The sequence below is a fragment of the Acipenser ruthenus genome, chromosome 31 (genome assembly GCF_902713425.1).
Source record: "Acipenser ruthenus chromosome 31, fAciRut3.2 maternal haplotype, whole genome shotgun sequence".
Taxonomy (NCBI): domain Eukaryota; kingdom Metazoa; phylum Chordata; class Actinopteri; order Acipenseriformes; family Acipenseridae; genus Acipenser; species Acipenser ruthenus.
In genome coordinates, this window is record NC_081219.1 from 5,681,001 (window position 1) to 5,708,133 (window position 27,133).

The 27,133-nt window shown below is 40.1% G+C and overlaps 1 protein-coding gene across 1 annotated transcript; it reads right to left on the reverse strand.

Annotated features, from left to right (window-relative positions):
- Positions 1-3,210: 3,210 nt before the first annotated feature.
- Positions 3,211-15,460, reverse strand: LOC117396795 (large ribosomal subunit protein uL29). The gene is made up of 4 exons (XM_033994989.3): positions 15,310-15,460; positions 11,928-12,064; positions 9,273-9,354; positions 3,211-3,398 (listed from the first exon to the last, which is right to left on the reverse strand). Exons 1-4 carry the CDS (start codon positions 15,310-15,312, stop codon positions 3,249-3,251), a joined length of 372 nt encoding a protein of 123 aa, XP_033850880.1. The 5' UTR covers positions 15,313-15,460; the 3' UTR covers positions 3,211-3,248.
- Positions 15,461-27,133: the final 11,673 nt, after the last annotated feature.

The window sequence follows — 27,133 nt, forward strand, 5'->3', positions numbered from 1 at the left end:
TAAGAAGTAGTACCTAGAATATTGTGTTCAGTTCTGGTCACCTCGTTACAAAAAGGATATTGCTACTCTAGAAAGAGTGCAAAGAAGAGCAACCAGAATTATCCCGGGCTTAAAAGGCATGTCGTATGCAGACAGGCTAAAAGAATTGAATCTATTCAGTCTTGAACAAAATCCTAAAAGGTATAGACAATGTCGACCCAGGGGACTTTTTTGACCTGAAAAAAGAAACAAGGACCAGGGGTCACAAATAGAGATTAGATAAAGGGGCATTCAGAACAGAAAATAGGCACGTTTTTACACAGAGAATTGTGAGGGTCTGGAACCAACTCCCCAGTAATGTTGTTGAAGCTGACACCCTGGGATCCTTCAAGAAGCTGCTTGATGAGATTCTGGGATCAATAAGCTACTAACAACCAAACGAGCAAGATGGGCTGAATGGCCTCCTCTCGTTTGTAAACTTTCTTATGTTCTTATATTGATTGGTTAAGAAGTATTTCAGTTATAATATCGAATAGTGAATAATTTTGGGTCGTGGGTTAATTATTCCTGCATTCATTTGGGTCGCCAATCAAAAAGTTTGGGAAACACTGCCATATGTCACAATGATGGCTGGTAGATGATGTCACAGACCCGGAAGATATAGACACACAAGGCAGTACTGGGGTAGAAAAGGCGCTGCTTGCGCAAAACAAAAACAAAAACACTTTATCAAAACAAAATGACTCGTTGGCCAAACAAATAATAATTCTAAAAGAAAAACAAGTATCGTGCTGGTTCTGCACCAGCACGTATAGCATATGTTTCGACTATTTACTTTTACCTCCTTGCTCCCGTTCTCTACTTCTCGACACTCTCTCACTCTCTATTTATTTATTCTGTGGGTGGAGCCTTAATTACCATTAAACAATTACTTTATTAAGGTTCCAGCCACATTCCCACGAGATTTACAGTGATGGGGTTTTAATGCCGACTACACAGTATAAGACTGGCTTTTCGACCAGGCTCAAATAATAATGTTGGACGGCTTTTGTCTGCCCACACACAAACACAATATGCAATAATAATTATACTAATAATAATACAAATGAAAACAATATAAATACATAAATAAATATACACAAGGGGTGGGCACCTCATCACAAGGTCACACAGTTCAAAATGTTGTGAGAGGGAAGTCCTACAGTCGCTGTCTGAGGGCACATCAATTGTTAATGGAAGCCTGGTGCAACTTCAGTGGAAAGCATTGTGTGAATGGGTAGCTGATAATGGAAACAATAGTATTGAGAAGAGCTAATGCTTAAAAAAATTAAGCAGTGCAAAAAGTCAATAGAACAACTGAAGCCATTCTACCTGGAACTTGCTGCATTAGAAGATGTTGAGGCTCCCGAGGGGCACATCCAGTAAAGGCACTCCACGTGGAGTGCAGGATGCGCTCTACAGCTGGACATTGCGAGTTCGAGTCCAGGCTATTCCTTTACCGACCGAGGACGGGAGCTTCCAGGGGGCGGCGCTCAATTGGCTGAGCGTAGCCCAGGGGGAGGGAGGGTTAGGTCGGCCAGGGTGTCCTCAAATCACCGCGCACCAGCGACCCCTGTAGTCTGGCCGGGCCCTTGCGGGCTTGCCTGTAAGCTGCCCGAGAGCTGCGTTGTCCGCCGACGCTGTAGCTCTTGGGTGGCTGCATGGTGAGTCTGCAGTGTGAAAAAAAAAAAGGTCGGCTGATGGCACACGCTTCGGAGGACAGCGTGTGTTCGTCTTCGCCATCCCGAGTCTGCGCAGGGGTGGTAGTGGTGAGCTGAGCATAATAAAATAATTGGCGATTCCAAATTAATATAAAAAATAATTGGCAACGACTAAATTTTTTAAAAAAAATAAATAAATAAATAAAAGATGATGTTGAAGCTGTGAAGAAGGAATTCAAAGATATTGGCTGTCAGCAGAGTAAGACATTTGCCCTATGGGAGCAATATTTGGTAATGGTCAGAATCCTGCTAAACTTGATTCGAGCTGAACGTGATGCCAATAGGGAGCTTCATCTTGCCTCAGTTACTGACATGATTTCATACTTGTCATAGCTGAAGACTCAGATAGTTCTGACTCAAGTGACACAGAATGAAAAATATGCATAATGGCACTGGTATGACAACCCAAGGATGAAATATTATGAAAGTGCGTGTAGCAGACAGACTGTAGCTACCACTTGCTTCAAACCAGATCTCAAGACCCACCTGTTCTCTCTTGCTTTCAATGCTCTTCAAACTGGGTATGTTATTAGCTGTTGTCTAAATTGCTGTATCTGCTATTTGTTTCACTCCATGTTATTCGTATGATTCTGCATGACACACGCATCCACAATATTTAGAATTCACATCCTAGCCCTGTATTTAATGTATTTGCATCTGTTTTTTGCTGTTTGTATTTAATGTACTATTCCCTGTATTTAATGTATTATGCATTGCTCCTCACTATCCACTATGAAAGGCACTATATAAAATAAATATTGATTGAAAGTATTGTGTACTGTGAAAATATTGAGCAATATTGTGTAAGGGTTACACAGACCCCAAGTCTACAATATCGAAAAATGTTAAAACAAAAAAAAAAAAAAAAAAAACACCACACCAAACATACCAGTACCTGTTATAAAAAAGCTGCACTTTTAGATGGTACAACTTGGAAATTGAAAGTATTTTCTTGTTTGTGTTTATGAATTATGGGTAAGCAGCACTGTGATGACGTTGCTGCTTGGCGTGCAGGGCCTGTTGTGTGTTTTCTCCAATCTTGCTGAAATATTTCCTCAGCGTGTTTCCACTCGTACACTGGAATCCATCCTCTTGTCCTCAGCCTGGAATACGAACTCATCTTTTGAGAGGATGGATTCTGGAACACGTTCGGTAGTATTTACACTAAAATATTCCAGAATACGTCCTCTTGTCCTCAGTCTGGAATACAAACTCATCTTTTGAGAGGATGGATTCTGGAAAACGTTCGGTAGTATTTACACTAAAATATTCCAGAATACTCTTGTTCGCTCGTTTTGGAATGTATGCTTGTGTAAACGCACCTAAAGTCTTCTCCATTAAACACAGCAATTTATGTAAAATTACACATTTCCATCTAAAAAAAGACATTTCATTCTAATCCAAGAGTTTTTGCCAGAATGCACAAGATGCTTGTTTCTTATACATACAAATGTGACAACGAAACTGTGAATTGCTTTTTTGTGTTTTATTCAATACAAGAGAAGAAACTTATGCCTTTACAGCGTATTTGCGGATAGGGTACAGGCGTTCCTTTCTCTGCTGCTTCTTGGTCTTCAAGCTTTCTTCATGTTTGGTCAGCCTGCGACGCATGGCACGAGTCTTCTTGGGCCTCAAGTCCAAAGGCTTGTACTTCTTGCCCTAAAAAATAAAAAACCCACAACATCTGGTTAGCACTTCCAAACACTGACTACAGAATGACCTCCATATGGAGAGCTTAACTGATGTTTTATCTTGCTTTGCCTTGTTAGAGCATTGTAAGCGAAACCGCACAAAATCTACCCTAATGACAAAGTTATTACATATTAAATAGGAGGCTGTGTGGTCCAGTGGTTAAAGAAAAGGGCTTGTAACCAGGAGGTCCCCGGTTCAAATCCCACCTCAGCCACTGACTCATTGTGTGACCCTGAGCAAGTCACCTAACCTTCTTGTGCGCCGTCCTTCAGGCGAGACGTTGTTGTAAGTGACTCTGCAGCTGATGCATAGTTCACACATCCTAGTCTTTGTAAGTCGCCTTGGATAAAGCTAAATAATAATAATAATAATAATAATAATAATAATAATAATAATAATAATAATCCAGAACTAGTAATATATATTAAAACACTCTGGCCTAACCTTTAGAGGAGTTAATGTGTACAATTATATATAATTCTTAATTAAATTTTATCAATTTTTAATGTGTCATAACATTCTAAGTTTTGATTTAACAACTTAGCCCTCAACGACAGTAATACTAAATTCTATAAATATTGCTGATAGTCATTTTAAAGAATTAATTGTTACTGTCCAAACATACAAGATTCGTTGTTTTCAATCATTAATAACTAAATCAAGGAAGTAACAATAGTTATATTGAAACAAGATTCAATTTTAATTGTTCTACAATAAATAAATAATTCACGTATTCAATTATTTTATTATTCGTAGACGTTCTTTTCCTTCAAATATGTACACAATCAATTAAATGAAGTGCTATTTCTTAGGTTAGTACTTTGTCTAGAATTGTACGCATTTAACAAAGTAAGCCATTGTTTTCCAATCATACCATTGTCTCAGGTTAACCTGTTTTGCTATTACATCTTTTGGGGTATGGACATAAAATGAAAAAAAAAAAAAAAAAAAGATAGTCTACGCCCACCCTAAACTTACTGCTTGGGGGATAGTTCTTTCAGAAAAAACATAGGTGTATAAATTTGTAGGGGTAGGGGGGCTCCCAGAGACTAAATATGCATTTGTTTAAATGTAAAGAATGACTAAATGAACAGTATTAAAACACGGCTCTTTAATTCACCGTTAGTTTTCTTTCTTTTTTTCCCCCCTCGCACTCATAATGTGCTGTCATAAGCAAACGTGAAACCCGGTTTATATCACCGACAACGCCTGCACTGCAATTGTGATATAAAGCAGGTTCATCTGTACCTTCAGAGCAAGTATAATAATAATAATAAAAACAACCAGATACAAAAAAGCTTTTTCTAGATTTATTTGAATCGTTTCTCATTTACCGCAGGTCTGTGAAAAGCACTATATAAATAAAATTTGATTTGCAGTGTTCCCCCCCGCCGTTACGGTACAGGCTGATTAGGACCCTTTCATTACACAAATAGCAAAAACAATAAAAAAAATTAAAAAAAGACAGTATTTTTTCAACGTTCATGAAGTTCGAAAAAATTGACCTGATAAGGGTTACACGCACCCCCAGTCTACACATCAAAAAATGTAAAAAAAAAAAATTTAAACCACCAAATGCATTATCCAAGATCTTTCCACTTTAACCCTTTGCAATTATTCCTCACAGGTCCTTTGTCGGACTGGGTCCGTCATCATTATAGCAACGCAAAAAACGGGTTTCTAGTTGTTTTTTCTCCGGAAAAAGTCGAGAAAACCATTCAATTGCCGAGTGGGAGCGACAGGAGCCGAGACAAGTCGAAAAAAAAAAAGGTGTATCTCATGAATAGTCATACATGGTATCTGGTATCAGATAACGGGGCGGTCGTAAGTAAACAAGCTGGCTGACTGAATCAGTGCACAGAAAACACGGACATTTGCAGAGCTTTTTTGAGATATTATAGTAATAAAATAATGACTTTGATCGCATTATTGAGGAGTAAACGAGTGATCGGGAGATGATCGATCGGTATGTACGACTGTTATTATTTATTTCTCAGCGTATGTGAAAGCTATAGCGAATGAAAGGGTGGGGCGGGGCTGGAGATGCCTAGTGAGTGCTTTGTTGATATGCAGGGCCATTTAAACCTGTTTGACTGTGGAAAAAAATATTTTTAAACAGTGCGTCTAAAATTAACTGCGAGTGTGAAAATTAATTAGACCTGACGTGCCTGACGCGCGATTAATAAATGGACCGCAAAGGGTTAATAAACGTTTCAACCAGAAGCCTCTCTCAATGTCACATGTATGGTCCATTTAACACTTTTTGAATGAAGGCTACTTCATGACTAAATAATAAAATCTCTCTTATTTTATTTAGTAGTCGCCAATTGTTTTTCATTTTTAACCCTTAGCGGTCCACTTATTCAGCGTGTCTCAGGTACGTCAGGTCCTATTTATTAAAGTATTTTTTTTCACAGTAAAACAGATTTAAAAGGCACTGCATATCAACAGGAAACTCAGTACTGCAGCCCCAGCCCTTGTTCACTGTATTTTTCACATACCTCTTCATAGTCGTGCATACTGATAAATCATCTCCTGATCACTCGTTTTATCACCAAACTCCTCAATAATGCGATCCAAGTTATTTGATTACTACAACATCTTTGAGTACTGGCTGTGAAAGCAGCTATCTTGTTGTTTATGGCTGTGTTATCTATGTGGTGCCGGGGCTATGTGTATTGCTCAGATCTGCACTTTTTTTTTTTTCCGGCTTCTCTCAGCTCCTATCTATCTGTCTCACTCGGCCATTGAATGGTTTTCTCGGCTTTTTCCGGAGAAAAAACTACTAGAGAAAAGGAAAATAGTAATGTCGGACCTGGTCCGACATAGGACCGCAAAGGGTTAATCCCAATTTGGAATAACCTGTACCTAGCAGTGTTTACTGTAGTTAAAGGAGATCACCAATGTAAAGCACATTAATTTTTAGCCATCTAAATGTTTGGGTGTATCCTTATGCAGGGACTTTGACACTTGTGCACAAACAGTAAACATATCAATCAAACATTCATATATATAAAAAAACATGCTGAAATAGTCCTTTCATGAAATGAACCATGCTTATTCTAAATATAGGTAAAATTCAAATTTTGGCATCGTTTGAGTAATGCCAAGTCTGACCTCAAGCCACCCCCTAGCCAGGCTTAAAGTAAGTGTGACTTGCACTGTTTCTCAAGTCCAGCTTCACATATTGCAACCGCACCTATTTTTAAAGTCTGCCTTAAAGTCTGACTTAGTGGTGGATTTCAAGACCAACGTGGGAGGCAAGTCTAGCTTACATGTTTATTACAACCAGCCCCTGCAAAACTACAAAGCAGTGTCCTTAAATGTTGACTTCAGTGACGGTTAAAACGAGCGTGATGCATATCTGATTATTTAATCTGATTTGACGTGTATGTAGGTGGGCACGTTGTAACCTGCCCCCTACCACCCAAACAACCCCCTGCCCTGCACACGTGCACCCACCCACCCACACACAGACACACACATTTCGTGGGTTTGAGGAACTGTACAGACACACGTATATTGTAGTGCGTATTTCTCTTTGGCACGGTTTAGCTATTTGAAGACAGTCCTGTTAGTTTCGTTTTTCATCCAGAGGGGTCATTCACTGATTCTTTCATTGAAATTTGTTAGCGCACAAGTTAGGGGATAATACAGCAGTAGAATATAAATACTTGTCCGTTTTTTCAGGGAACACAAAAAAGGTATGTCAAAAATACATAGCTGAAAAGACTTTTAAAATAAGTAGGCTTCCATTTAGATGTACTATAGTTGGTTTTGTTGGTACAGTCGCCTCCTATATTTTCAACAGAAGTAGTATTTTAATTCAGAATGATATTATTCTGAAAATATCACTTGCCAAGAGACGACTGGACACGTGGACTGTAATACAGTACATACTTTTAAATCCGGTACGAACTGTAGCAGTACATAAAATTCCCCATTAACAACCCAACAGCAAAATATAATCAAAATGTTACTTATAAACAGAACTGCTTAAAATGCAATGCAATTTAGCAAAAATTAAAAATAACACCAGTTTCCAGAATTAAAAACAGTATCCAAAGTCAGTATTGAAAATTCCAGAATATAGTGCTTGATAAGGCCCTAATGTCACAGTTCACTTGCAAACGAAAATGCACGAAAGCAACTAAGGATCACAGAACAAAAAAAATGCATCACAGTATCTAAAACTGTTTAATGATTAACTTTCCCAGTACTGTGCCTGGTCTCGTTCGCTTTGTTTTTGGAGGAAGCGCTGTGTAACTACAGTGTACAATAAAGAAAAAAAAACAAAAACAAAAAAAAACAACCGCAGGCTGTGACGGTTAACCCTTTGCGGTCCTACGCTGGACCTGGTCCGACATTGCAATTATTCCTATCCGGTCCATTGTCGGACCCTGTCCGACATCATCAAAAAAACGGGTTTCTAGTCGTTTTCTCTCCGGAAAAAGCCGAGAAAACCATTCAATGGCCAAGTGGGAGCGACAGGAGCCGACAAGCCGATAAAAAATAAATAAATAAATAAAAGGCGTATCTCATGATTAGTCATACCTGCCCCTGGCATCCCATATGGCCGGTCAGAAGGAAACAAGCTGGCTGTGACTGCATCAGCGCACAGAGACTATCACGGACATTTGCAGAGCTTTTTTGAGATGTTATAGTAATAAAATAATGACTTGGATCGCATTATTGAGGAGTTTGGTGATAAAACGAGTGATCAGGAGATGATTGATCGGTATGTACGACTATTATTATTATTTATTTCTTAGCATAGGTGAAAGCGATAGCGAACGAAAGGGTGGGGCGGGGCTGGAAATGCCTAGTGAGTGCTTTGTTGATATGCAGGGCCTTTTAACCCTTTCCAGTCCATTTATTAAGTGCGCGTCAAGCACGTCAGGTCTAATTAATTTTCACACGTGCAGTTAATTTTTTTCCACAGTCAAACGGGTTTAAAAGGTCCTGCATATCAACAAAGCACTCACTAGGCATCTCCAGCCCCGTCACACCCTTTCGTTCGCTATCGCTTTCACCTATGCAAGAAATAAATAATAAAAATAATAGTCGTACATACCGATCAATCATCTCCGGATCACTCGTTTTATCACCAAACTCCTCAATAATGAGATCAAAGTCATTATTTTATTACTATAACATCTGAAAAAAGCTCTGCAAATGTCTGTGATAGTCTCTGTGCGCTGACGCACTCAGCCAGCTTGTTTACTATGTCGCCCCGTTATCTGATACCAGGGCCATATGTATGACTATTCATGAGATACGCCTTTTATTTATTTTTTTTTCCCCCGACTTGTCTCGGCTCCTGTCGCTCCCACTCGGCAATTGAATGGTTTTTTCGGCTTTTTCCGGAGAAAAAACGACTAGAAACCCGTTTTTTGCGTTGCTATAATGATGTCGGACCCAATCCGACAAAGGACCGCAAAGGGTTAAACCCGTTTGACTGTGAAAAAAAACACTTTTAAACAGCGCGTCTAAAATTAACTGCGCATGTGAAAATAAATTGGACCTGACGCGCACTTAATAAATGGACTGCAAAGGGTTAAACAAGTCAATAGTAACTTTGCAGAGATGGGCTTTGTATCAGAAAACTGGTGACAGAGTCGGAAATCGTGTGCGACGGGTAAGTGCAATAATTTGTTACATACATATATAAATCGGGATTGATTTAATTCTTAATACAAGAACGGTAAAACACGACTAACGTGTATCCAAGTGCCGTATATCTGAGTGCTGACTGTAGAAAGCATTACCAGTAAATCACATCTGACTCTAGTACAATGTCATAAATTCCACATAACCACACTGCATTCTAAATGTACTTACTTTGTAGAATTTCCTCAGATTCTCCTTCTGCGTCTGGTTAATTACAGTCAGAACTCTGGCAATGGACTTGCGGACAACACGGCTGCAAGACAAGAGTAATGGGGGTAAACAAGGCAGATTTGCACCCGGACATTCAGTATTATTAAACATGCACCTTGTTACACTCAAACAACTAACCTTAATCCCCCACGTCATAAGAATGCAACAGAAGTATCCAATGACAAAGACAGAACTGCATCATATGTGCTAAAGCTTTTGAATGAAAGCCATTATGAAAAAAAAGTGTGCAACAGAAACACTTAGTTTGAACAGTTAAGTAGCCCAACCCAAACTATTAATACTTTGAATTAAAATCAACCATTTGAAACTGTTCACACCTTCTGAACTGTACCTCCTGAACAGCATGTATGATCAGGAAGACATCCCTGCATGCAGTTCAGGAGGAATTCCTTTAGCAAGAACTGATTCACACTGTATCTATCGAAGTGGAGACCAGTGCTGGGTGATTGTCTTGCAATTGAATCTTTACTCTATTATAAAGAACAACCTAAAATATAGACGAACTTCCCTTTCTCTTTCATCAGTAACTATAAGACACTGGATGGCAGAATATGTGATGCATATTAAGGCTATAAGGGTTTAAACAGTAAACATGGATTAAAAATATTTGTTTAAAATGTGTATTATACGTTTAAAATGCAACTTAACAGTAAAATATATTATCATTATTTTTGCATGTTTTCCACATAGATGTGTTTCCCTTTCTATATTGTATGGTCTTCCCCTTTAAGGAAACCTGACCTGTTCTCCCACATGATCACTCTAAAGACTCTTACATAAATTAAGGAGGGACCAACTTCCTGCGTTGTGTATCTCCAAAGACACTATATTCTCTTTGGTACCTCCTCACTCAGGCCAAGCAAACAGTCACTGTAGTGGTGTCGAATACAATAGTTTCCTGCATACAAACTTCCCACTCTGGTTCAATCGCATTGCCTTTTTTCTGTCTTACAGGGCCCTACTGAATCTGTGTTAACAAGAACACGGACAGAATCACAGAATCAAAAGAATAACGCGGAATTAAGTGCTGTACGAAAAAAAGAATGCATTTGGCAGTAGAGCATTAACCCTTTGCGGTCCATTGTCGGACTGGGTCCGACATTGCAATTATTCCTCACAGGTCCTTTGTCGGACTAGGTCCGACATCATTATAGCAACGCAATAAACGGGTGTTTAGTCGTTTTTTCTCCGGAAAAAGCCGAGAAAACCATTCAATTGCCGAGTGGGAGCGACAGGAGCCGAGACAAGTCGGGGGGGGGGGAAAAAAAAAAAAAAAAAAGGCGTATCTCATGAATAGTCATACATGGTATCAGGCATCAGATAATGGGCGTCCATAGTAAACAAGCTGGCTAAGTGCGTCAGCGCACTGAGACTATCATGGACATTTGCAGAGCTTTTTTCAGATGTTATAGTAATAAAATAATGACTTGGATCGCATTATTGAGGAGTTTGGTGATAAAACGAGTGATCTGGAGATGATCGATCGGTATGTACGACTATTATTATTATTATTATTTATTTCTTACACAGCTGAACGCTATAGCAAACAAAAGGCTGGGGCGGGGCTGGAGATGCCTAGTGTGTGCTTTGTTGATATGCAGGGCCATTTAAACCCGTTTGACTGTGAAAATAAATACTTTTAAACAGCGCGTATAAAATTAACTGCGCGTGTGAAAATTAATTAGACCTGGCGTGCCTGACGCGCGATTAATAAATGGACCGCAAAGGGTTAGGCCTACATATTGACACTGGGCATTTGCAGACAGTCTCTAAATAAATGCTTCCATATTTATAAAAATGCAGACCACCAGCCACAATGGCATGCATTTTCTTGTACATACAGTAGAACCTGTAGCAAAAACACAGTAGTCCTTGTTTTCATTTTATTTTAAACAAACTGCATTTGTGCAGCTTGCTCAGTCATTCAGAATCCCTTGGGGACAACGACGACAATGACTTTGCTTAGAACTGAAATGTTCGTATTTGATTTGCAATCTGCCTCACCTCTGTCTGGATATATTTGTTGGTACAGTAATGTTGCCCTCTCCATGACCAGCATGCTGCTTATGGAGTGCTTTATGAAAACCTCCTCCTCGAGGTTTATGATACATTGTTTTTACTGCTTTGCTGTCTTCATCTCCTTTGCAAATTGTTGGATTTTTTTTCTTGGACTTTAATATCACTTAATTTCCCGATACTGTATTCCCATTACTGAGGATTGTACCGCTGTCAGTTTTTTAAAATATTTTCAGAATTTTCTTTCAATTGAAAATGCAACACATTTCTGTTGCCCTGTTCTTACCATTTCAGTAGGTTAACCTTGCCCTTCATTTTTTTTTTTTTTTTAAACAGGATTTTGGCTGCACTGTAGGCATGGTTGAGTGACTGCATACTTCCAGCTGAAAGCGGGATATTGGGTTGAGCGGTCAGCTGGTAAGTTTGGTGCTCGTAACTCTGAGGTTCTACTGTATACTGCATTGTTAAACCTCAGTCGTATATGTTTAGCTTCCTCCTGAAACACTGGCTTGCTTTGCCAGGGACCAGCACAAACAATGCTCTGAATACTGGTTTGAGGTGCAGCAGCCCATTACTTACATCTTGGAGAGTTTGGATGCAGCTCCGCCGGTCACCTTGGCAACGCGCAGCTGGGACAGCTCCACCTTGAGGTCATCCAGCTGCTTCAGCAGCTCCTCCTTCTTCTTACCACGCAGGTCTCGGGCCTTGATTTTTGCCTGTACAAAAATCAATATAGCATTCAGCTGTAAATTCAACTTAGAGGATCAAGACCAACATCCGACAATTTCTGAACCCTCATTATATCCCAATCAATATACCTTTTGAATTCATATAACATTTTGCAGAGCTTTATTTTAACTAGTGCTGGGAAAAATATCCAAATATTCAAACTAATATTTTTTACATTTATTCAGATACAAATGGATCTGCAGTGTGGAGTAGTGGTTAGGGACCTGGACTCTTGACCAGAGGGTCGTGGGTTCACTCCCAGGTGGGGGACAGTGCTGCTCTACCCTTGAGCAAGGTACTTTACCTAGAATGCTCCAGTAAAAACCCAACTGTATAAATGGGCAATTGTATGTTAAAAATAATGTGATATCTTGTAAGTCGCCCTGGATAAGTGCGTCTGCTAAGAAATAAATATTAATACAAAATTGTTGGTATTCACTAGTAGAAATTCCAAAAAATACCTTGCACTTATTTAAGGCCTCACCAGAAGCAAATGAAAACAAGCTCCATGTGATGCGAGACACAGAATGTAATCAACGAGAACCAAAAAACACTTCATCTTACAATGCCATTTCCACATTTATTTTATTTGAAGTGTTTAATGTTCAATTTCAGTCTTTCTTTGCTTGCTCAGCTACAAAAAGGCACAAGTAAGCCTTGTGTTATTAGTTTATGAAAACGTGTCTAAGCACTGTTTACTTTGAAAACGGCAATCGCAAGGAATGAAAAAAAAGTAAAAATATTAATAAAATGCAGTGTCAACTTTATGTACTAATTATTTCAGGAATAAACAAAACAATCTGTTATATTCAGATATTCGCTCGATTTGAATATTCGTAAGGGTGTTTGATAATAAATAAATAACAACTTGAACTGCTATTTGGCATCGTTTGTTTTGTAGTTAATTCAATGGGGTAAAGTAAGGCCTACAGAACGTATTATTCTTTACTCCTGGGATATTTTTCTACTGTAACGCGTTACATATGGCAAGTACTTGCTGTAAAATAAAGGCGTCTCTGCCTGCGTTCTGAGCAATATGACAAACGAACATCCGAATGAATATTTAAATATGCCAATATCCGAACATGAAAATCCTGTTAGTGCCAGCACTAACTTTATTTAACTCTCCCAGGGTAACAGTACGATGTAATCGAATATGCTTCTAGAGCAGTGGTCCTCAAAGTGGTGCCCGCGGCAGCTGTTCTTAAATTATGGGTCATGAACCCATTTCTGGCGGGTCGTAGCATGGGAAAATAAATAAAGCTATAAACACGTTTTCCAACAACAGCGTGGGACATAAACTGTGTCTGTTTCAGTTGCAGGTACTGACAGTAAGTTTAACCAATAGGAGAGTCAAATATCTGCCAAGTTTTACACAGCTGTCCAATCATAAGCAAGCAGAGGCTGTTCATAGTATTCTGCATGAAAATTGAAGGCTAGTGAGTAGCCAATGGAAAAGTGAAAGATCTGACAGCTGTCACAAGAACATAAGAAAGTTTACAAACAAGGAAGCCATTCAGCCCATCTTGCTTGTTTGGTTGTTAGTAACTTATTGATCCCAGGATCTCATCAAGCAGCTTCTTGGATCCCAGGGTGTCAGCTTCAACAACATTACTGGGGAGCTGGTTCCAGTCCCTCAATTCTCTGTGTAAAAAGTGCCTCCTATTTTCTGTTCTGAATGCCCCTTTATCTAATCTCCATTTGTGACCTCTGGTCCTTGTTTCTTTTTTCAGGTCGAAAAAGTCCCCTGGGTCAACATAGTCAATACCTTTTCGAATTTTGAATGCTTAAATCAAATCGCCTTGTAGTCTTCTTTGTTCAAGACTGAACAGATTCAATTCTTTGAGCCTGTCTGCATAGGACATGCCTTTTAAACCTGGGATAATTCTGATCGCTCTTCTTTGCACTCTTTCTAAAGCAGCAATATCCTTTTTGTAACCAGGTGATCAGAACTCAACACAATATTCTAGGTGAGGTCTTACTAATGCATTGTAAAGTTTTAACATTACTTCCCTTGATTTAAATTCAACACTTCTCACAATATATCTGAGTATATTGTTGGCCTTTTTTTTATTTTATAGCTTCCCCACATTGTCTAGATGAAGACATTTCTGAGTCAATGTAAACTCCTAAGTCTATCATTCGTGAGCAGAGGCGGGTGTTAATATGCCGCCAACTTAATGAGAAAAATAATACTTTTCAGTATTTAAAATTTAATTCTCTATATATTATTTTTTAATTTCACCAGACAAGGGAAACACCGTAGTAGATTTAGTTACTAATCTACTTTCTCTGAATAATTATACTGGAGATGAGCGATCTTTAAAACACAGTAGTGTTGACAAATTTGCCAAATTGAAACAAAGTGAGACGCTATCTATCCTCATTTATTTTACTTTATTCATGGTTATCTGTGTAAACATGCTATTTTAAAATATTTGCATTGTGTATTATTTAAAGAATAAGCGCAGCACACACAATTACTGCCTGAGACTTGGCCTTATCAGTGAGCGGGAAGGCAGTGTATAAACCCAGCAAGATCAATTTATGCCGGTGCCCCAATTACTTTGAGAGATCCCAGATGACTACTATCCACCGCTAGCATTACCTGGGTCAGCATTCAGAACTCCTGCGCTTCACAGATTACATGTGCGGGACCTCTCCGCCTCCCTCCCCGTTATTCCGTTTCAAAATGCAAACCAGCGTTCAGAGCAAGGCATCATTATAGTGTAACTAACAAGAAGTTATTTTTTTCATATCGTACAACTAGCAGCAGCAAACCAATAAATCTACATTAACAGCATTGTAACGAACTGTTGCAACACAATGCGCGTTGAGCTAGCCATAGATTAAAACAACAGAACAAATACTACGGCACACACATTTTGTGGACTTTGAATGTTTTTAACGCGGCCAAATAGTATAGAAACAATAAAGAAATGTGTTATCCTACATAGAGTGCACAGTATACAGGTTTAAAAAGAGTTGAATACTGTATATATACGAGACTACTTTACAAAGGTAAACGGCAGGCAGCCATGACTTCCCCGATTCTAAAGTAGTGCATGACTAAATGTCATTTTATTATAAAATCGAATTGCAATATACTTAATTCAACTTAGTTCGTATAGATACTATATTACTCCATGACTCCGTAGATTTGTTTCGTGTTGTGGGAGTTAAATTGTAAAGGATTACATTAGATTAAATTTAGAGAAACTCAAAATCTCACCATAGTCACTTCTGGCTGCCACAGGAAAGGGAATGCGCAGGGTCAGGTGAACCTCTACCGGGTTACGGAATAAACCAATTCTCCTAGCAACGCAGGGGAGTTCGGGATAATCCAAATGTGGACTATCTTATTTTGTAAGCGGTACGGTCTCTGATACAATACGGCTCTTTGGTGCTTTCGTCACTGACACACACTTCCTTAGAAACGGTTGCTACTTGGTTCCAAACAACATGGCGCTTTCAATGTTTTCGGCGCTCACTTTTTTTAAATTAAAAAGGGAGAAAACTATCTCAAATGTGTCGAATTCTAATATGCTGGCTAAGTTTCCCGCTAAATTGACTCTCACACTTTATCGTTTTATATAAAATGATTAAAAAAACAACTATTTTTAAAGAATAATAATATAGCAGTATATATAAAGACGTAGCATAGCGACGCCAATGTATTATTTACATTAACACAGTTTCACTTCGTTGTTCTCCGTACAGACACATTACCACAGAATATTGTAAATACATGTTCTGTATTTTGTTTAAATAAAAAGCAAACGCTTTTTTATGCGAAAGTTGAAATGGGTTTTCATTTAAAAGGTGCAGTGCCCCGATAAAGTGGTTACCGTTTAAGCTCATGTTGAAAATAGTCCTGTGAAAATGGTCTGGGACAGGTATTTTAGTTGCCCCTGAGTGAAAGTAATATTAACGTGTTTTGTGGAAAGCGTTTGTTAAATTGATATTCTTGTTATCGCGAAGCAGATTTACAATAGTCTGTTGCGAAGAAGATACCTGAATAATATATACATTAATTAGTAACAAGCTTAATTGTGTCTGAATGATTGAGGTCATCATAAAATCTGGAATGATTCAAATTGCTTTGAAATGGGCGTCGTATTTCTTTCCTTGAATTGTTACGTTTGCTACAGATATGGCTGACGGATGACAAGGGTGTTCGGACTACATTTTTCATTTTTTTTCTATTTGAATGGTGTTGTAGTCTGCCGCAAAACAATGCACCATAGCTATACTTTGATTATTATTATTATTATTATTATTATTATTTTAAACGACCTATTTTACAATGGTACAGGTGTTTTAAAACGCACTAACTACTGTTATTATAGACTCGCCTGTTTCTGTTTGGAACCACAGTTCCGTGAAGCTAGCAACAATAAGCGTGCTACTTCCGGTGCTCACTGCAGCACATAGGAAGTGGGAGTGACAAAATAAAAGTACCTTATAATTCTCTCCACAAATTAGCAGCCGTTCATTGCTTGACTTTTTTCTTTATCTTTTTTTTTATTTTTATAGGGAATGTAAATGTTGGTCAGCTTGTTATGGCGCACAGTATACCAAAACAGCCATTTCCCCACAATGGGCATATGCAGGTGTGACTCCTGAAGAAAAAAAAAAGGAATGTGCCCTAGTGAAAGGGGGCGAAATACACTCTGTAGATACATACCGATCACCATTATAATGACGCTATATCAGATTTCTGCAGCTCACTAGCACTCTTAGATATATGACAAATTGTACATCCTATAGTGAAACAATATTCGTGGTTCAAAACCAAACTAGTTCAAAATCCAGAATTGACTACTGGTTTATTCCTAATAATTTGATTGAGTGTGTATCTGCCTCCTCTGTCTCCACTGCCCCACTACTGAAATTTAATGCAGATCTTCTAAATAATGACACATTATGTCAAAAAATAAAAACTATGATATCTGAAATAAATTTAAAAAAAAAAAAAACAGATTTCATTTATTTTTGCAATAATTGGGAGTATTTAAAATTCAAAATTTGTGAGTTTTCTGTTGAATTTAGTAAAAATGAAACAAAAACAAGTGAAAACTAGACTAAATTACTAGAAAAAATGAATAAATGCTGTAACAACCCAGATTTGTCAGAAGAAATTAAAAGGTAAAAGGTGCTTTTGAGCAAAATGGATTGAAGGAGAAAACAACAACTCTTTTGTAGATTAGAAAAAAAAACGTCAGGAAAAAATACTATCAAAGAACTGATGATACAACAGCCAGTAATTCAAGTGTAATTTCTAAGGAAATGTACACATTTTATAATCAACTGTACTCATCACATTATTCTTCACAACACACAGATGCCCTTTTCAATAAAATTGAAAACCATATCCCACAAATTGAAAATAATTTTAAAATGATGTGTGAGACAGATTTGAAAATAGAGGAGAGTGCTACTGCAATTAAAAACATGTCCCTAGGAAAAGCACCCGGTCCAGATGGATTAACTTCCAATTCTTATCATTCTTTTGCTCAGATATTAATGAACTGTTGTTTTCTACCTTTACTGAATGCATTGCAAATAATAATCTTACAGCTACAATGAAACAAGGTATAATTACCTTATTACCTAAACCTGGAAAAGAGTATTGATAAAAGTATTGATAATTGGAGGCCTATCACACTTTAAACTGTGACTACAATTTTTTTGCTTACGTATATACTAACAGATTATCAACTATATTCTGTTTTATATTTGTAATTAATTTAGAACAATTTGTAGATTTTATTTTTCACTCTGACATTATGGACTTTTTTGTGTTGATCAGTGGCAAAAACTCCTAATTAAATCCATTTTGATTCCATGTTGTAACACAATAAAATGTGGAAAAGTCCAAGGGGGGTGAATACTTTTGAGAGCCACTGTATATGTTGTAGCAAAGGGTAAAATAGTTCTTAGAGCTTTTTCGCTAACAACAGGGTACTCATCCATAATGTGTATCCAGAACAGTGGTAACGGAGCAGCAGAGAATTTAATCTTTAAAGTCTCATTGTTTGACAGTTCAATCAACTCCTCTTGGGAGTCCAGGTTTGTATCGATTTCAGAATCAAAGGGATTTCAGATCCAATTCAAATGTTTGTTTTTGAGCTCTGGAAAGTATTCACTGAAGTAATGTTGCAGATGAATCAAATGAGACACGATGAGTGGCAGGATGCTGCTAGTACTCATGCTGGAAGATTTAAGTTCTTCATGTAAAAGTGGAAACATTTCTGTCACTCCTTGTGGCAAAGTGGTGAGTGAATACAGGAGAGTGCAGTGCAGAGTGGATACAAAACAGACAGACAATGATTTCCAGGTGCTAGGGTGTTTATTGATTTAATTAACAATGTCCAGAGCAAACACCTGTAAATAATAATGATGGAGTGATACAGCAGCGTGTATCGCTCAATATTTGTAAATCCCCGGGTTTGACCCGCAACCAAAAGTCCAGTTTTACACACCAACACTAAACACAAAACACAAACACAGTTCTTAGTGATAGTGAAATAAGTGCAAGTGGTGTAATACAGTTCTCTGTGAAATGCAGGGGTGAAAGTGATGTCCGGGTTTATGCTGGCTTCTGCTACAGCTCCAGGTCGTGTTATAGGAAGTCTAGTTTAAAACAAACAGACAGTTATAACAAACACTAACAGGCAAAACAAACTCATGGTTTACAGGGTGGTAACACAGGCTCCTTGTAGGTTGTCTCTAACCATTTACCAAGGAACAGATCACGTACGCTATGTCCCCTATTAATATCCTCGCTCATGACCCCTAAGTTAACGAGCGCATCCGCTCCTCCAATCCTCGGATGCCACACCATTTACCGTCGGGGTCACTGAGTTTGGGTACTGTAGCTTCGCCCCTTTCCTAAATGACCGACCTCCACCTACCCTACGGAATAAATTGTCGTGCCATTTAGTTAAGGGTACTCTGTTCCTTTTACACCATGCCCTCACAGGTCAAGAGGGAGATCTAACACCAAGAATCATTCGATCTCTGACACAGAATGGCACATTGAAACCTAATTGGATACGTTCATATCTACTCAATGAACATTTGTTTTGGCACTTTATCCCTCATAAAATATTTGAATTACTAGGTGGACTGAATTTTCTTCTCAAATGTGATTTTGAAATCTCAAAATTACTAATAAAATTATTTGCCTTCCAAGTCCTGATTTACTGGAAACTTGTTTACAATCTTAATTTTACCCCCCACAATACTCCAACAATAGATGTGTTCTTTATAAGAAAACAACATTTTTTTTATAGGGATTGGCTAAATAATAATGTATTTATAATAATACAGTGGCAATTTATTAGATTACAATTTTTTTTTATCTAGATACAAATGACCTTTTACCCCAAAACAATACTGTACAGCTTTTAATGCTATTCATCTGCTCTTGTTTTAAAGATGAAGGGCACCGTAGGGTATTGTTCTCTCACCCTGTAGCAGGGGGGAGACCTGTGCTGACTCTTCTGATGTGTTCAAAGTGCTGCAGGGAGAGGGCAGCAGCCCGTCAATATCCGCCTGTCAGTCATGTCAGTGACACGGAGAGGTGGGAGAGTGGGTGTGCAGGCTTTCCTTCTCTCTGAATGGCTGAAAGGCGGGTCTTGGGGGGGATTGCTGGCCCTATAAAATAACATTCTGCTGTTCCCTCAGGTCTGCCCTTTTGAAAAAAAAAGACGTGCGGACGCACTGGCCCGGATCCAAGACACGGCCGGGGAGGAAAACCCCAAAAGAAACGAAAGACAAAAGAAAGAAAACAGGGTTAGCGGGGAAAACCGTGGGCAGACCCCATCAGTATTTTTGTTAGCAGACTGAGGGAGCGGCGAGGGGAGGACGGGTAGGACGGAGACCCAGACCGAGTGCAGCACCTTTTATTTGTAGTTTTGATTACTGTGTTTTATTTTCTTTTTTCTTTTCTCCTTTTGCTTAGTCTTTTGTTTGAGCACCTGAGAGTGTGCCTGTACTACGGAACGGTACCACCTCTGGTATCTCTGTGGCTTTGCATATCATTGCTGATAGGCAGACCACGGACAACAGCGTCCTCTGCGGGCCAAAAAGTGGAACTGCCCCACCAATAATAAAACTGGGCACCTGTGCGGTGTTTCCAAGTTCACTTGTGTCTCCCTTGTGTCAGTGAATTACCCACCACCCAGTGGGATTCCCTGGCACTGCAACCTGTAAGCAGTGCACACAAACATGGATGCCACCCAGTTCGCGGAGATGATGAATCTCCTGCGCCAGACCCTGACTGCTGCAGTGCAAGGGGCTGCTAGACCTGCGGGACCTGACCCCCGGTTGATGAGACAGACTAAAGTGACGGCAGAGGATCGACCCGAAGCCTACCTTGAAGCCTACCTGCCCTGGCGACCTCTGCCGGGTGGGATCGGGCCCAATGGGCCAGTTACCTCTTGCCCCAGTTAACAGGGGAAGTGCAAGCAGCAGCGAGGACGCTGTCTCCCGACCGGATGATGGACTACCCCACGCTAAAAGCCACCATCCTGAATCGCGTGGGGGCCACACGGGAGGGATATTGGAGGAAGTTTTGGGAGGAGCGCTTCTCGCCCGAGGAGCACCCCAGAACCATTGCCCATCGCCTGAATGAGTACGCCATGGGGTGGTTAACCCCGGATGCGACCACGAAAGCCAGGGTGGTGGAAATCATTGTGGTGGAGCGGTTTCTGGAGTGTTTAGCTCCGGGACCACGGCTGTGGGTACGGCGGCAGGCACCCACTACCCTGGATCGGGCGGTCGCACTGGCAGAGCAGTACCAGGCAGCCAAACCGACGCCAGTTAGGCTACCTGGGCGAAGCACTGCAGGATCATCCACACCACCGGCCCCGGATAGGGCGAAGGGACTGGGGGGAAGGGGTGTACAAGGTTTTGGATGGAGGGGGGGGCGGTGAGAGCTCCCGGCCCGGGAACCGGGACAGGGTGGGGTCCCCCATGGGCTGCTGCGGTGTCGGACCAGGGTCTCGCACGGCTCCAGTGTTTCCACCTCTTGCTGAGGCTCCAGGGTGAGAAACTAGCCCACTGCGGTGTTGGACGTGCCGGGAGGTGGGACACCTCGCGCGGGATTGCCCCGTGATGGAGTGTGACCTCAGCCGACAAAGTAAGCCTGTTCAATTACCTCAGTCACTTCAGCAGACGGGTTTTGTTATTCCTGTGACAGTGGATGGTACAAAAACCCAGGCACTCCTGGATTCAGGGTGTGGTCAGTCCCTAATACAGGGTAGCCTAATCTCACTGGGGCATAAACAGTTATTGGGACAGGCGCATATTAAATGTATTCATGGGGATGTACGCTCCTATCCCAAGATCAGTGTGAATATAACTATTGGCCAGCAGGTGACGCAGGTGCATGTAGGATTGTGTCCTCGATTGCCAGTACCAGTAGTTCTGGGTCGGGACTGTGGGCAGTTTAAGGATTGGTTAGCTGCCCTGACAGCCCCGTCTTCCCTATTGGCTAAGGAGTAAGTAATTGGAGAGATCTTCCCCTTCTGTGACCCGACGTGGTTTTGCCATAGATTTAGACCCCAAAAAACTAAACAGGAATGCCGGGCCGCTAAGAATGAGGGCTGGCAATGGAAGGAGTCTGAGAGGTTTCAGGTGGGGGCGGTTGGTGAAGAGTCGGGGGGGGGAGGCTGCGGAGCCAGCACAGGGGTCTGGCTCAGATGCCTCTGCTCAGGACCGACCCGACCCCGAGCTGGAAACCATGGGGGCTGATTTTTTATCTCGTTCCCATGACTTCCGACTCGAGCAAGCGAGTGACGACGTGCTGGGCAGGCTCTTTGACCAAGCAGCTGTGGTTACTGGTCGTGTGGTCGAGCCATGCAACAAAAAATAACTTCATCCTCTTCGCAATATTAAATATTACAAAATAAAAAAATAAGATCAGGTTATCTTTCCCTTCCCGTCCCTCCTAAAACTAAAGAAACACATTTCACAATTCTTAGTGATGTATATCCATCAGGCGAATTCTTCAGATTAAGATTTCATTTTGATTCGAATGTATGCCATTTCTGTAAAAATGACATTGAAACAGCAGAGCATCTATTCTTCTCATCTTTTCACTCACAAAGATTTTGGGATTCTCTCCATAGATGGCTCCAGTTAAATGCAATAACCTTCTCAATTTTCTTACATAACAACATAAGAAAGTTTACAAACGAGAGGAGGCCATTGGACCCATCTTGCTCGTTTGGTTGTTAGTAGCTTATTGATCCGAGAATCTCATCAAGCAGCTTCTTGAAGGATCCCAGGGTGTCAGCTTCAACAACATTACTGGGGAGTTGGTTCCAGACCCTCACAATTCTCTGGCCATGCACCACTTCTGAAAATACCTCCATTTATAAGCATATAATGCTCTTGTGGAGGACACCATAGTGTTCTGCAGTTTACTAACTCCCGCATCTGAGAGCCCTAAAGTAGACAGGCGGTCCCGTTCAGGGGCCAAACCCACAGCTGGAGTCTGCCAGGTTCTGCATGCCAGAGGGTGCCTTGCGCCTGACTGAGGAGATCCTTGTGCAGCAGGATCTCCAAGGGCTGGCCCTGCAGCAGCTGGCAAAGTTTCAAAAACCAGATTCTTCTGGGCCATCTGGAGGCCACAAGGAGAACTGTCGCTTTCTCTCTCCTGACCTTTTCCAGAAAGGCAGGGAGCAGCGGTATTGGCGGGAAAGCATATAAAAGCGCTTTTGGCCATTCATTGACTAGGGCGTTGACGCCTAGTGGACCTCCGCAACTGTTGAGGGAGAACCACAGGGGGCAATGAGTCGTCTCTGCCGAGAAGAGGTCCGCCGCCCAGTTCACCACTCCGGGAAGGTAAACAGCCCAGAGGGACAAAGAATGCTTCTGTGCCCAGATCAGCAGCCGAAAGGCTACACGGTGTAACCCCCGGGGACTGAAGCCCACCCTGGTGGTTCACATACGCCGCTACTGACATGTTGTCGATGCGCACAAGGACATGTCTGTTCTGGAGCACAGGGAGGAAATGCTGGAGTGCAAGGTGCACCACTCAAAGCTCCAGCGTATTTTTTTTTTTTTTAAATGCAGTACTAGAAGTGCAAAACAATTACATCCCAAAAGTAGACAAATCTAAATCTAAAACAAAATGGCCAAAATGGTTTAGATCAATTAAAAAATATATTCAGCGAAAACAGGCACATTTAAAGGGGACCAAAAACAAAGTACACAGAAAGAGTACTTGGAACTGCAAACACAAGTCAAAAAGGAAGATAAAGGCCAAGAGAGAGATAGAAATCAATATTGCTAAGGGGGCTAAAACCAATTCCAAAATGTTTTTTCAATATTATAACAGCAAGAGAACATTCAAAGAGGAGGTTAAATGTCTAAGAGACACAAATGGCAAAATCATAGATGAAGAAAATAAAATAGCAAATATATTAAATGATTACTTTTCACAGGTTTTTACAAAGGAGGACACAGACAACATGCCCCACATGTTGACCTGTTCCTATCCAGTTTAAAATAACTTTAGCATAACAGAGGCAGAAGTGTTAAAGGGACTAGGAGCTCTTAATATAAACAAATCCCCTGGGCCAGATGAGATCCTCCCAATAGTATTATTATTATTATTATTATTTATTTCTTAGCAGACGCCCTTATCCAGGGCGACTTACAATTGTTACAACATATCACATTATACATTATTTCACATTATACAGATACAATAGTATACAAAGAAATGAAAGAAGTTATTTACAAACCGCTAACCAAGATCATGCAACAGTCTCTTGACATAGGGGTTGTACCGACAGTCTGGAAAATAGCAAACGTAATACCGATCCACAAAAAGGAAGACAGAACCGAACCAGGTAACTACAGACCAATAAGCCTGACTTCTATTATATGTAAACTTATGGAAACTATAATAAGATCCAAAATGGAAAATTACCTATATGGTAACAATATCCTGGGAGACAGCCAGCATGGTTTTAGGAAAGGGAGATTGTGTCTAACTAAACTAATTGACTTTTTTGAGGCTGCAACATTGACTATGGATAAATGCAAAGGTTTATTTAGATTTCCAGAAAGCTTTTGACAAAGTCCCGCATAAAAGATTAATTCTCAAAGTGAACGCAGTAGAGATTCAAGGAAATGCATGCACATGGATTAGGGAGTGGTTAACATGTAGAAAACAGAAAGTACTGATTAGAGGAGAAACCTAAAAATGGAGTGAGGTAACCAGTGGTGTACCACAGGGATCAGTATTAGGTCCTCTGTTATTCCTAATCTACATTAATAATTTAGATTCTGGTATAGTAAGCAAACATGTTAAATTTGCAGGACACAAAAATAGGAGGAGTGGCAAACACTGTTGCAGCAGCAAAGGTCATTCAAAATGATCTAGACAGCATTCAGAACTGGGCAGACACATGGCAAATGACATTTAATAGAGAAAAGTGTAAAGTACTGCATGCATGCAATACAAATGTGCATTATAAATATCATATGGGAGATACTGAAATTGAAGAAGGGAACTATGAAAAAGACTTAGAAGTTTATGTTGACTCAGAAATGTCTTCATCTAGACAATGTGGGGAAGCTATAAAAAAGGCCAACAAGATGCTTGGATATATTGTGAGAAGTGTTGAATTTAAATCAAGGGAAGTAATGTTAAAACTTTACAATGCATTAGTAAGACCTCATCTAGAATATTGTGTTCAGTTCTGGTCACCTCGTTACAAAAAGGATATTGCTGCTCTAGAAAGAGTGCAAAGAAGAGCAACCAGAATTATCCCGGGTTTAAAAGGCATGTCGTATGCAGACAGGCTAAAAGAATTGAATCTATTCAGTCTTGAACAAAGAAGACTACGCGGCGATCTGATTCAAGAGGAGGAGGCCATTCAGCCATTCTTGCTCGTTTGGTTGTTAGTAGCTTATTGATCCCAGAATCTCATCAAGCAGCTTCTTGAAGGATCCCAGGGTGTCAGCTTCAACAACATTACTGGGGAGTTGGTTCCAGACTCCCATGACTCTCTGTGTAAAAAAGTGCCATTTTTTATGTTGAAAAAGTCCCCTGGGTTGACATTGTCAATATCTTTTAGAATTTTGAATTCTTGATTCAGATCACTGCATAGTCTTCTTTGTTCAAGACTGAATAGATTCAATTCTTTTAGCTTGTCTGCATACGACATGCCTTTCAAACCTGGAATAATTGTGGTCGCTCTTCTTTGCACTCATCCTCCTTTCTGAAAAGTAATAATTTAATAGTTACTATTTTTTCTCTTCATCTATGATTTTGGCATTTGTATCTTTTTTTTTAATTTAGTCGTTGCCAATTATTTGTATTATTTTCTCCCAATTTGGACTGGCAAATTATTTTTAGGCTCAGCTCACCGCTACCACTCCTGCGCTGACTCGGGAGGGCAAAGACAAACACACGCTGTCCTCCGAAGCGTGTGCCATCAGCCGACCGCTTTTTTTCACACTGCGGACTCACCATGCAGCCACCCAAGAGCTACAGCGTCGGAGGACAACGCAGCTCTCGGGCAGCTTACAGGCAAGCCCGCAGGCGCCCGGCCAGACTACAGGGGTCACTGGTGCGCGGTGAGCCAAGGACACCCTGGTCGACCTAACCCTCCCTCCCCCCGGGCGCCTCCCCCTGGAAGCTCCCGTCCACGGTCGGCAAAGGAATAGCCTGGACTCGAACTCGCGACGTGCAGACTATAGAGCGCATCCGGCACTCCACGTGGAGCGCCTTACTGCATTATTATTATTATTATTATTATTATTATTATTATTATTATTATTATTATTATTATTTGTTTATTTAGCAGACGCCTTTATCCGAGGCGACTTACAGAGACTAGGGTGTGTGAACTATGCATCAGCTGCAGAGTCACTTACAACACCGTCTCACCTGAAAGACGGAGCACAAGAAGGTAAGTGACTTGCTCAGATTCACACAATGAGTCAGTGGCTGAGGTGGGATTTGAACCGGGGACCTCCTGGTTACTTTTCTCTGACCACTGGACCACACAGCCTCCTCGGGAGCCCCTGTATTTCTTAGACAGTTGTAATAGTCACCCATAGTTTGTTATATTAGTACAGCAAAATACCATATTATATTTTACTTGAAAGGTTCTGGAAAGTAGGTCTATCTTTCTGGTCGTGTTCTTATATCCCAGAGCTGGCTGCGCTTGCTGCTCTCTGTTTGACGTCAAACGCCTTCCCAGAGTTATTGCGCGTGGCTACTCTGACGTCACGTTGCTACTAGTAACGCCTTCGCCAAAACTTTGGGAAACTTAGCAACAACATCACCTATTTATACTGTAGTTGCATAATTAATGACTTATTATATTTGTATGATGCATAGCATGAAACGTAATTACATTTAATTATTTAATTTATTACAATGTATCACACATGGGGATTGTATTCATCTGCAGTCCATTATAACTTAATTTAAAATTTTAAACGTTCGTTTCTGAATGATCAGACTATACAGACTCAGTTTGTTAACTTTATTGTAACAGTATACATTACTTATCGTGGATTAGTACATTATGTTTAATTGACTATTGATTACTATTGTATATTGATTAATTCATTTATTTATGTGGGTAACTTTAAAATAAGTCTCTGAACTCATTTATCAGCATGATAAAACAGGAACTCATGATGAATACATTTGTAATTGTAATTGAATTCCGTGTCTGCAATTCATCATGAATTACATATGAACAGACTCTTATTTTAAAGTGTAAACATTTATTTAATATAGCGTTGACAAGGCTCCCTTTGCATAAAGATAACATGTGGTTCCTCTCCACAAACAACGGGGCAGCTGTAGTTGTAGTAGCTGGGTCATTCTTCCAATAGGGTGCCTTTTGGACCTTGTGAAAAAAATGAAAATCAGTGTGTATTTGGGGAAATAAACATTTTCTATCATAAACAGAACATTTAAAATGAACCAAAAAAAACTTTTGCCAAGCTTAACAACAGAAAATCTGTAAATTAAAAGCCATAAATTCCTGTTTAAACTATATTTTGCGTCA

What these genes read in the sequence shown, in the direction of transcription:
- LOC117396795 (XM_033994989.3), bottom strand. An exon ending in GCATCCAAACTCTCCAAGAT is followed by an intron (nt 9,355 to 11,927) that starts GTAAGTAATGGG and finishes CTTGTCTTGCAG; the next exon opens with CCGTGTTGTCCGCAAGTCCA. An exon ending in ATCTGAGGAAATTCTACAAA is followed by an intron (nt 3,399 to 9,272) that starts GTAAGTACATTT and finishes TTTATTTTTTAG; the next exon opens with GGCAAGAAGTACAAGCCTTT.